Genomic DNA, 12109 nt, shown 5'->3' on the forward strand with positions numbered 1-12109 from the left:
ATTATGCCTGCATACGTGGACATCCATGTACTCATAAGCAACCAGTTAACCCGGTCAAAATGGTCATATTCCCTCTTTTATCCATTATTTGAAAGTGTAAGGATCCAAAAAGCTTAAAAAATAGAATAAGGACCTTTTAAACCCAAAATGAAACGTACGTTGGTGAACAGTAGCAATAACCCAAATCTATTATCTAAAATACATGAAATTTATTAATTTTGTAATCTTAATAATTCACTTGGATCCATCTTGATATCAAATCCACTAGTCAGGTCACTTATTTTCATAAAATTTCATTAGAATTCATTTATAATTTTTAACTTATTATATCAAAATAATACACCTAGATAAATCTGAGATGGAAGTGGATTCTCTATTAAGATAATCTATGGTTTCAAGTAAAAACGAAATGAATGTAATCATTTTAACCGTTTAGATTAATCGTAGATGCCTAACTAATATTTTTAATTTGTAAACTTTTTCATTCAAAACAAATTTATGTTAGAACATCCACAATATAATGATCGTAGTTTTTATTAAATTGTGAATGTTGTAACGTAATATCTTATTTGAAAGATAGATTGATATTGATGTGTAGTTAATTAATTATTCATAATTATATAATCAATGATTTTATGTATTTTTAGATAATAGATAAGTGTTAAAAATAAAATAAAAATATTATCAAATTGTGAACTAAACTACCAAAAGATAATGACCTATATAAAATATTTTACAAGTACTATTTAAACTAAAATAAAATTAAAAAAATAATAAATTATAATTTTTGTTTTTAAAATACCATTATAACCAGAAAAAAAAAACTATTAATAAATGTTTTAAAAACAAAAGTTAATATAATTTTTTTTGACAATGTCTTTTTCCTAATTTAATATACATTTCAAATAATTTGTTATAGATTATCATATCAACCCATTTTTTTTAATATTGGGATGTGAGAGTTTAATGATGTTTGATAATTTGATGTCAACATTGGAGCACGACCATTGAGATCCGGCCGAATATCCGATCCGTCTAAGATCCGAAAGTCCGATGTATATTACTTTCTATCATCACCATCGTCTTCCTCCTTCTCCACGTGATTCACAAAACACACACACACAGTCCTTCGTCTTCGTCTTCTTCTTCCTCTTCTTCATCCAGTTTCACACAAACATAAACACACGTTAGACATTACATTCTTTGATTCTCTCTTCCTCTCACACACACATCTGTGTGTGTTCTTCATACTCTGCATATATATAATCTCCGGCAAACAAAAAAGGGCGAGGGGGAACGCCGTTAATTTGGATTCCCCACCCATATCATGTGATTCATCCACCAAGAAATGCACGCCAAAAATCGGCTCCCCACCAGCGGAAACAACAGCCCTTCACCCCCTGCCTCCCCTCGTCACCTTCACCACCGCTCCTCCAAGCCCTCCGGCCGATTCACTCACCGCTCTTTCCTCCGACGTTTTTCCCGGTTCATCCTATCCGTCCTTGTTCGACGCCAACGCGTCCTACTCTTCGCCCCACTTCTCTACCTCTCCAGCATGATCTTCTACATGGGGACTGTTCAATTCGACGCCGTTTCCGGTTCAACTAGACCATCAATGGCTGTCGGCTCAGTCTACCGGAGTCCAGAGCTGTACGCTAAGCTCCGGCATGAAATGGATGTTGATAATTCGACTGCTGATGCGGTTAGTGATTTGCAAAGTTTTCCCTAATGTAATTTTGATCCCTCTTTTGTTAGGATCTTGTTCCCATTTCGAATTACTGCTTTTCTTGATTTATTCATCTTCTCTGTAGATTTCAACTCTATGGAAACGTGCTAAAGGTACAGATTGGAGGCCTTGTATTGACAAGTCTTCAGGAGGTATGAAAACTATCAAGAGTTATGTTTTAGTTTTAGAACAGGTTTGTCAATTGTCACATTTAATCTTCATATTGTTGTGATTGAATTTATATATTCTATTATGAAAGAGTTCATCTATCAATTTGTTTCTTTTCTTAGCTTTTATAAGATTCTTCTAACCTTTGTTATAGGCTTACCAGAGTCCAATGGATACATATATATTGAGGCAAATGGTGGCTTGAATCAACAAAGAACATCTGTAATCTAAATGTTCTCAATCCCATTACATTAAATTTCTTATAAAATTAAATAATAAATACATATTTTGTTTTATGCTTTCTTTTCTAGATTTGCAATGCAGTTGCTGTGGCTGGCTTTCTTAATGCAACATTAGTCATTCCCAATTTTCATTTTCATAGCATTTGGAGAGATCCCAGGTTTGTGAAAGTATATTCTTTTGTGAATAAATTACCAAAATACCCCTCTACTATATTTACATGAGACTAACTAATTAAGCCATTTGACTTTGACTTGTTGCAATTTTGGTCTAAACAAGCACTATATAACATAACATGTTTGCTAATAGAATGATCAAATGCAAGTCATGTTTGCTGTTTTCTTGAGGGCATTTTGGTCATTTCCATATTTCTCCTATTGAGTGCAGCAAATTCAGTGACATATACGATGAAGATTTTTTCATAAAAACATTGGAAAATGATGTACGTGTTGTGAACACGATACCTAAATATTTAATGGAACGTTTTGATCACAACATGTCAAATGTAATAAACTTCAAAATAAAAGCATGGGCACCAATTCGCTACTACAAAGATACAGTTCTTCCAAGGCTACTTGAAGAAAAGTGAGTGTAACTTTTGATCCATTAGTTAATGTATATTCTTGAGGGCAATTTGGTCATTTCAACATGTTTGTAACATTTTTACAGGGTTATAAGGATCTCTCCATTTGCAAATCGGTTGTCTTTTGATGCCCCTCCTTCTGTTCAACGCCTTCGTTGCTTAGCAAATTATGAAGCTTTACAATTTTCAAAATCTATTTTGAGTATAAGTGAAAGATTAGTTTCTAGAATGAAAGATCGAAGTGTTAATAATGGTGGAAAGTATATTTCTGTGCATCTTAGGTTTGAAGAGGTCTGGTTTCTTATCTTTTTAATCAATAATCTTGAGTTTTATTATTATTATTATTGTTAATAGAGTAAATTACACTTTGGTCCTTGAGTATTATAGCTCCATAAAAGCACTTATGATTCTTATTTTGAAGTTTTGTAATGTTTTTGGTTCCTATGTCGTCTAAGTTAACAGCATAACTGTTAAATATTTTAAATGACCATTTTGCCCTTGGAACAAATTGGAAAAAAAAAACCAAATTTCAAAATAATGATCCTATGGACTCATACCTTTGTATGTAGTGTTGTGGTAGATCGGAAGAACATATAGAGTAAATAAAAGAATAATATATATATTCTAAATAGCAAGTTATATTAATTTATAAATAAATTTAACTTAATATATTAACAAATAATCAATTTACAATATACACTAAAAGTAATATAAAAATTAAAAAAATTCATATACATGTATAAAAAATCTAATAAACCTTAATTAAAAAGTAAGAAAAATACCAACTTTGTCCCCATGGCATTCTTTTTTCCCCAGTTTTGGTCCAAGGGCAAAATGGTCAGTTCCAAAAATCTAACTTAAACATCCAAATGAGAACCAAATTTACAAAAATCAGCTATAGTTAGGGACGAAAATTGTAAGTAACTCGTATTATTATTGTTAAGAGTGTAGTTTGCATATGAGGAAATTAAGAGGTTTTTGAATATTCTTTTTATATAATTGTTAAAATACTTTTTATAGGATATGGTTGCTTTCTCTTGTTGTGTATATGATGGTGGAAAAAGAGAGGTTGAAGACATGAAAGCTGCAAGGGAAAGAGGCTGGAGAGGTAAATTTACAAAGCCTGGTAGAGTCCTTCAGCCTGGGGTCAATAGGGTCAATGGAAAATGTCCACTCACTCCTTTAGAGGTAATAAAATATTTAATTAATATCTTTTTTTTTACTGTAAGGGTAAAATGGTCATTTAGTCTCACTCAGACAGAAAGGAAAGATAAAGAAATAGACCATAATGAGATTAATGGATTAAGCACTTAATATTGTGAAATCTGTTTTTTTTTTGGAATGTAAGGGTAAAATGGTCATTTTGTTGATTTGGAAATTATTTAGGTGGGATTGATGCTTAGGGGAATGGGATTTGATAAAAGTACATCGATATTTTTAGCATCTGGACAAATATATAATTCAGAGAGATATATGGCTCCTTTGCTAGAAATGTTTCCTCTTTTACAAACAAAAGAGATGTTGGTATCTTCTCAGGAACTTGCACCTTATAAGGTTTTCTTTTTTTAATGTCTTTCTTTCTATGATGGAATGGAATTGATGATTCCGTCCATTTTGTTAATTTTCATTCCCTATGCCATTTCTCTTGATCCATTTCACGATGGAATGAAAAGAAACAAAATAGAATGAATCAATTGTCATTTGTCAATTCCATTCCTTTTTTTTTCGTTTTCATTCCAATGGAATGAACGATTCCATTCCTTTTTTTTTAGAACTATTCATCAAGAATGGCTGCTATAGACTACACGGTTTGTCTCCATAGTGAAGTATTTGTAACTACTCAAGGTGGAAACTTCCCGCATTTTCTCCTTGGCCATAGAAGATACCTCTTCAATGGACATGCCAAAACAATCCGACCCGATAAACGCAAATTAGCATTGTACTTTGACAATCCCAACATCGGGTATCACATTCCGATTCCATTCCATACCTTCATTCCATTCCATACCTTGATTCCATTCCTTCATTGTAACTTTACAACGATGTATGTTATGTTGTATTGTCAGATGGAGAACGTTCAAAAGACACATGTTAGGTATGAGGGCGCATAGTGATTCAAAGGGAATGGAGTTGAAAAGACCAAATGATTCCATATATTCATTCCCATGTCCAAATTGCATGTGCCATACAAATACAACAATAGAAGACTCGAATACATCATCAACGCAAGGCTAAGATTGTTTTTTAATTGGAAATTATTTCATTCTTTGATTTGTACATGATTCATGGAGTTATAGTTTGTACATTAGAGTTGTTTTGATTTTTATTTTGATTACAAGTGAGAGGATAGGAAGATGTATTTGTAAACATATTTCATTTTAAATATTGTATATTCATTCGTTCATTCATGTATGTTCAAGATTGTGATAGATTTTTTTATGTTTATAACATATGATTTTTTTCTTGGTTGTGTTCTCATGAGTATCAAGTAGACACCTATGAGATTTTTATAATATATTTCATCTATGGGACTTTTGTATTTATATTAGGAGATTGATATTGATATTATTTCATTAATGTCGGGGACTATATGCTTGGATTTTGAGGGATTTTAGGGTTGATATAAAAGAATAAGTTTCATTGAGTAAATCATTTCTACATCCGTTAAATTAGGCATTGTTTTATGACATTATATGATTTAGTGTTGTATGAATTAGATGCCTATATGATTCATCATATGATTTAGTGTTGTATGAATTGATGTAGTTGTTATTGTCACATTTTGGGATATTTGGAGCATGTAGTTAGGAGCATGTAGTTGTACTCATCATGTGATAAGTCACACCAAAGGAGCATAATATGCTCTATGAACTACTTTGGATACGAAACTCTTCCTTCACATTTGAAATATTCACTTAAGATAAAGTCTTCTTGCTACTTCAGATTGTTAAAACGAACTTTGTATTCAACATTCTCTCCGTTTGTGACAAGTTCCAAAAGATGTGGAGTCTTCAATCGAACAACAAATGTGCAACACAAATGTAACACCCAGAATCAGGAAGACCAAGAAAGGAACGAAAAGCTCTAAGTCAAAGGAGTCAACTCGTCGAGTTCAAGGAATGACTTGGCGAGTCAGAGCGGGATCCATGTGCAAGGTTAAGTGACCGACTTGACGAGTCGGCTAGTGTACTCAGCGAGTCTGGTCTGGGTTGGGAAACCCTAATTCCGGGACTTGGTACCCTATTTAAGCATCTCATTCTCATTTCTAGGGTTTCATTTACAACCCCCACTATCCAGAGCAAACCCTAGTGCCCTCCATGAAAGTGTGAGCTATTATTGTGTGTTCTTGAGTGATTTGAAGACTAGAAGAAGGAGAAGGAGTTTGAAGAGCTAAAGAGTGGTTGTAGATCCAGAAGCAGTCCTTCTTCCTCATCATTTTCTGGTAATCAAGCTCTTACCTTGATCTATGGTTTCTTAGATCTCTTCATGTCCCTTTTTTTTTAGAGTTTTGGACCAATCCATGGCCAATTCGAGTATTGAGCTTTTGGAGGATGAATAGAGACTAGATCGGAGCATCTTTGAGCCTTAGGAGCTCTGAGGAAGAAGCTTTTCTCAGCTATGGTTTCCTTTCATGGCTTAGACCTCCATTGTAGCTTGGGTTTGGTGTTCTAGCCTCATAACCCCTTGCATGCACGTAAAGTTAGCAACTTTACGTGCAATGCTAGCATAAGGAGTCCAAATCTATGAGTTGGAAGTGTTGGAATAGACTGAAAGAGACATAATAGAGTTGTCACAAGGAGGACTCGACGAGTCAGTTCATGGACTCGGCGATTCAGGTCGCAAAACCCAAACCCTTCCGTTTATGAGTCGGATTAGTGAGTGGGGTTAGAGAAGGACTCAACTAGTCTGTGTCCGTGATGGACATGAAGATCATGGTACTCGACGAGTTCAAGGAGGAACTCGACGAGTCTAAGGCAATCTCCTTAGCTGATGAAGATGGACTCGGCGAGTTGTAGAACAACTCAGCGAGTCGGTTGAAGATAATCCCGAAGTGTTAGATGAAGGAGAACTCGTCAAGCTCTCGCTAGACTCGACGAGTGGAGTCAGGGTTGTTTGGGATTTGAGGAGCATGGACTTGGCGAGTTGGTAGAACAACTCGGTGAGTCGAGTCAACTGGAAGGTTGACTTTGATCAGCACTTTGACTTTGACCATAGCTGACTTAGTTTGACTTCTAGAGTTCAGTTTGGGACTAAGTGTTATATTGATATTAGTAGCTCGGGGAGCTAGTGGAACAGCGGTTCAGAGAGTTGTCAGATAGCAGCCAGAGGGGTATCAGCAAGTTCAGCAGTACAGGTGAGTTTCCCTTTGTGTGAATGGGTTTACGGCCGCAATGACGACCCATGTAGTTATGAGTAAGAAGACCCGGGGGTTAGGTCTAGGCACTGTTTGCTAGTATGATATTCAGGACCAATGTCCAATGTCGGGCGGGTGCCCAACGAATGGTTTGCATGATAGAGTATACTTGTTGTCTGTGTGATACTTGTATGTGTCTGGTAAGGAGGTGAGTGTGGGCGAGGTCCCGTATCTCAGTATTAGCAGAGTATGGATGGGGTTCCATATCTCATCAGTAGCCTAGCAGGGGCGAGGCCCAAGTTAGGAATGGAGTGAGTGTGGGTTGGGCCCGTATCTCACTATCAGCAGGAGTGTGGACGGGGTTCCATGACTCATCAGTAACAAGACAGGGGCGGGGCCGCGAGGCCTTAGCATAGGAATGCAGTAGAGTAGTTATGGATTATGTGTTATGCGATATGTTATATGTTTGTATATGACTAACGGGCGGGGCCTAAGAGAAACAGATCTGTATCCGAGCGGGGCTCGAAGAGGCGACGGGGCCGTTGTAGCGGGAGATGCTCAAAGTAGCGGGCGTGGCCCAGTATTTGCAGTATGTGATTATGCAGGGTATGTGGTAGGTTGGGGAACTCACTAAGCTTCATGCTTACAGTTTTCAGTTTTGGTTTCAGGTACTTCTGGTAGCAGAGGGAAGAGCTCAGGATGATCGCATGACACACACCATAGTTAGTCAACCTGGTATGTTTTACTCTGATAATAAGAACATTTTTTGAATTAGCACTTTGATTTTATGTTAGGATTTATGTTATGGATTGACAATTGTGGTTTAAGTAACGTTTAAAAAAAAATGAAATTTTTAGTCGTGATTTTTGGGTCATTACAACAAAGCACCGATTTCCGAATTGCAATCCACGATGCCAAATAATCCATTATCTCCTTTCTAGAATAGTTAAGGTTATTTGTGTAACACATCAACAATTGCAAACATGTTTATTGATGTACATCCATGAACCCGAACATGAAAAAACACGTTTGAAATGTTGGATTTTGTCTATAAAATAGTTTTCATGTTCCAAACTACTAACACATAAACCGTTTATTGCTAAGTAACTACACGAGCAAAGTAAAGTACACAACAAAGATTGGTGCTAGACAATAACAATAATGTTATTAATATTATACGAAGACACATTGCTAATCATCGCCTTAAAGAACGAGAAAAAAACAACAAAAATAAGGAGGCCTTCCATATTTAAACATCATGGATCAAGATTTTATCATTGTACATATGAGTAGTGTTGTGATGAATATGAAGTAGACATTGAATATCTTTAGGAAAACTATAACCACAATGATTTAGCATTAAAGAAATATCAATGTAAATTGCCATTTAGCAACATACATGATTTAAGTATATCACACAATGATAACAACTCTAGTCTATAACAAACAATCTTTACTTAATAATAATAACTAATATAGGTTATATAGCCACCGATAAGTGAGCAAAAGCAAAACCTATTTTGACATTTCGACAAATTATATTATTTGATTTGATTTCATTCATTTGACTTTGACTATTCTAGAAGCTTGTTACAAGCACCTACACCAATAGCAGCAGCTAAATGCCAACCCGCATGAAGATATGGAATTTCAGGAAACAAATCATCAGCCACAAAAAAAGCTCCTCCTAAAAGTGCTGACATTTTATGAACATTGTGCACAACTTTTAGCCTTGGATCTTCTAAAGCTCTTCTTGCAAATGCAACCTTTTAATCAAAAATATAAGACACCATAATTATTATTACAAAAATGAACATGACTTGATGTGTCCTTTTAACAAATTGATCATCTTTTGATAAAGCAGAAGCATACCTCCATCATCCCAGTATGAACAGCTGAAACCATAAGTGGTTGAATAGGAAGACATAAAGCAGAAGCAGCCATTAGAAGTTTTGGGTTTTCTTCCCTAAGTGCCCTTGATAAACACTGAAAATAGCAATGTACTTTCATTTTCACATTATATGTGATTTAAGTTATTAAAAAAAATGTAAAACAAATAATTTTTTTTTACTAACCACTGTAGCTGTTGCTATCATTGTGTAATCAGCCCATCTTAAATACTTTCTCCATTTTCCTCTTGAAGAATGGTATAAACTTGATGCAATCCCTACTCCAATTAATGAATTTGCATAAAGTTTTGAGTTCAAATTCTTTCTGAAAATTGGAATAACAATAATTAGACTCCATAGATATAAAAGTAGAGTAAATTACGTTTTTAGTCCTGAAAAGATAATACTTTTACTTAGAACATGATTCAAAAAGGTTAGAAAAACCACAAATAAGGACCATAAGTGTAAGGAAAAACCTTTTTGGGACCAATATTGAAAATATCAGCTATACCCAAGGACCAAAATGTAATTTAGTGAATAAAGTATAAACTTTGATGATATATATGGAAAGAACATGCCTTGGAGCTTGAATTCCAACAGCAATAAAAGGAATTGAAGTAAGAACATTTGCAATTCTCTCAGCAAGATGTCTATCGCCTAGAATAAATTAAAAAATAAATGTTAAAATGTGTAGTGTAGTGGGATTTGGGATGTGAATAAATAGTAAATACATACAAAATTATATCAAGAGTTATTACCATGTAAACAGCTATTAATGGGTCTTAGGCATGATGGTCTTTGTTGCCATACTCTCCTATTATCAACAAAAAAGATAGAAAAATGTTGTAATGTTGTTTACTACATGAAGAATCTATAAGTAACAAGGAATTTGAAGGTAAAAGAGGATAAGTTTTGCACTTACTGCACAGTGTGTACTCTTAAGAGCTGGTTAACTCCTATGGTCAACCTTCCATGGGTAGACTGCTGAAAGTTTCCATTTTGAGAGATTTCTTCTAACTCAAATGGCGAATGTTGAACCACATGGACTCCATGCATGTGTTCTAGGGGTCTCCCTGTGTTTGATTGACTCTCTGGACCCATGGATCGATTGGCAATCAGTCAACAATTCGACTGATTGCCAATAAAGAATAGGTAGAAATGCACAACTGGAAAAAAAAAAGTATGGATTGTAAGCTTGATACTAATTCGCACTAGTGATGAATCCAGGATTTCATATCATAACTAAAAGTTTAAAACCCTATTTCAAAAATTGAAATTGAGTCGTGATTTAAACCCAAATCATCAAGTTTAAGTTTCAATTGCAATCTCGGAACAAAACCCTATTTCGAAGCCAATCTCGATTCATGTTACGTCAATAATCTATCAACGACAACATTATCAATCAATTGAGGGTTTTTGATGAGCAACCTCCATGTTATGTTATGAACTACAAACAAAAGCGAGAAATGAACGCATTTATGGTTATGGAAAGAGGCGGAAATGGAGGGTGCGATGTACCTGGAAATCGTTGTTGGAGCTAGAAAAACTCGTGTGGGTATGAATCAAGAAGCCATGGGAGTTTTAGAAGATATCAGAGTCGTTGGCAGATGCGAATTAAAACACGAATCTTCCAATGATGAAGAGGAAATTCGCATATTCGTGGCACTTTGATGAGCTTCTGATTTGCTAATTTTCCAGTAGGGTAGTCAAAAGTTGTCGACTTGTCGTCATCGTTCCATACGCCCCGAAAAAAAATAATTGAGATGTTGCTTTTTTGTTTGGGATTTATTAGTAACATGTTTGGCCCATATTTTAGCCCACTTGAAATATTACACAACCCAATTTTTTATCCGACCCATTTTTAAACCAAATCGAATCAAGGTAAACAAACAAAATCGTTTTGGACCGAAATCGTATTCGAGTGAAAATAAACTCGAATCCATACGAATTGGATTGGATGGGGTTGAACCAGATTGAAGAAACCGATTGGAGAAAACAAACCTATTTTTTATGTTTTTCAGAATTGAAAATTACAAAAAAGAAAGTTGTAATGGTTCGAAAATAAGTAACAAAAACTTTAGTTTGGTAACTTTATTAAAAATGAAGAAGAATCCACGTCTTTTTTTTTTTTTTTTTTTTAAATAATAAAGTATATAAAATTGATGAGAATGTAATCTTGAAGTCTAAAAATTTAGAACAAAACAAACATTTATAATGCAATGCAATGCATCTTCTTTGTTTTTCTGGTAGTAAAAGTGGTCGTAAGCGAGTTCTTCCGAGTTCCGATACAGACAATCATATAGTAGTGCTTCGTAAGCGAGTTCTTCCGAGTTCCGATACAGACAATCATATAGCAATCTCTTAGCTATTTCTTTATAATGTATTCATTTGTCCTCAAGTTTGTCTTCAATTGGTGAAATATGTTGTACATGTTTTACGCCATACAAAGTCTTTCAAAAAAAAATGCATACCACAACTAATATGGATGAGATATTTTTTTTTCATGGATATATAACCTTGTCACAAACAGAAAAAACGGATCTCGAAGCTGATTTCTTTTCTTCCCACCAAGCCAAAAATATATACATTTTTAAACTCTTGTATACTTATATGTGCTAAAAAAACCCGGTTCTAATATACCTATCAGGCTCGCTTCTAGGGGTGCTAGTACATGCTATTTAGTAGCTTCATTTTTTTAGTCTAATTGATTTGTTACTAGTTGCAAAACCTATATATTACATGAGTTTATTCAGAAAAAATAAATAAACATAAAGATCTAACAATTTAGAAAATTTAAATTTATAAGAAAAAAATAAAATATTAAGTATTAAAATTGAAGTGTTTGGTTATCTTTTAAATTAAAACTAATAATTTAAATAAATAAACAACTAAAATAATTGGATTCAATTTAGAAATTTAAAATTTTTAAGGAAAATTGTATTAATGAATTGGATATACATTTATTATTACATTTAAGTATTATATGAAATTTAATAAAATGAAAAAACCCACAACATGACCCATAAATATAATTTAATCTAAATTTATCACAAAATGGCATGTGACATAATGCATAAAATGATTACAATTGACAAAGTTATTTCATTTATTAGAAATGATTAGCGGATCTAGGTTATTCCAGTGTATTT

At 34.1% G+C, this 12109-nt stretch overlaps 2 protein-coding genes across 2 annotated transcripts; one reads left to right on the forward strand and one right to left on the reverse strand.

Annotated features, from left to right (window-relative positions):
- Positions 1 to 1062: 1062 nt before the first annotated feature.
- LOC145069069 (protein ESMERALDA 1-like) lies at positions 1063 to 5181 on the forward strand. The gene is made up of 10 exons (XM_079016046.1): positions 1063 to 1702; positions 1812 to 1878; positions 2049 to 2116; positions 2206 to 2294; positions 2522 to 2719; positions 2804 to 3008; positions 3738 to 3905; positions 4104 to 4271; positions 4490 to 4680; positions 4784 to 5181. The coding sequence occupies exons 1-10, from the start codon at positions 1349 to 1351 to the stop codon at positions 4950 to 4952; spliced, it is 1677 nt and encodes a 558-aa protein (XP_078872172.1). The 5' UTR covers positions 1063 to 1348; the 3' UTR covers positions 4953 to 5181.
- A 3217-nt stretch (positions 5182 to 8398) lies between these two features.
- Positions 8399 to 10689, reverse strand: LOC145070526 (uncharacterized). The gene is made up of 7 exons (XM_079017467.1): positions 10479 to 10689; positions 9883 to 10126; positions 9719 to 9774; positions 9539 to 9617; positions 9147 to 9285; positions 8944 to 9057; positions 8399 to 8837 (listed from the first exon to the last, which is right to left on the reverse strand). The coding sequence occupies exons 2-7, from the start codon at positions 10059 to 10061 to the stop codon at positions 8646 to 8648; spliced, it is 759 nt and encodes a 252-aa protein (XP_078873593.1). The 5' UTR covers positions 10062 to 10126; positions 10479 to 10689; the 3' UTR covers positions 8399 to 8645.
- Positions 10690 to 12109: the final 1420 nt, after the last annotated feature.

This window comes from Lactuca serriola, chromosome 8, assembly GCF_051521515.1.
Source record: "Lactuca serriola cultivar US96UC23 chromosome 8, Lser_US96UC23_V15, whole genome shotgun sequence".
Classification (NCBI taxonomy): Eukaryota; Viridiplantae; Streptophyta; class Magnoliopsida; order Asterales; family Asteraceae; genus Lactuca; species Lactuca serriola.

Coding starts and splice junctions, on each gene's coding strand:
- LOC145069069 (XM_079016046.1), top strand. CDS start 1,349: ATGCACGCCAAAAATCGGCTCCCCACCAGCGGAAACAACAGCCCTTCA. Junction 2,720..2,803: donor CCAAGGCTACTTGAAGAAAA/GTGAGTGTAACT, acceptor ACATTTTTACAG/GGTTATAAGGATCTCTCCAT. Junction 3,009..3,737: donor TGCATCTTAGGTTTGAAGAG/GTCTGGTTTCTT, acceptor TACTTTTTATAG/GATATGGTTGCTTTCTCTTG.
- LOC145070526 (XM_079017467.1), bottom strand. CDS start 10,061: ATGGGTCCAGAGAGTCAATCAAACACAGGGAGACCCCTAGAACACATG. Junction 9,058..9,146: donor TGATAGCAACAGCTACAGTG/GTTAGTAAAAAA, acceptor TGCTATTTTCAG/TGTTTATCAAGGGCACTTAG. Junction 8,838..8,943: donor TTCATACTGGGATGATGGAG/GTATGCTTCTGC, acceptor TTTGATTAAAAG/GTTGCATTTGCAAGAAGAGC.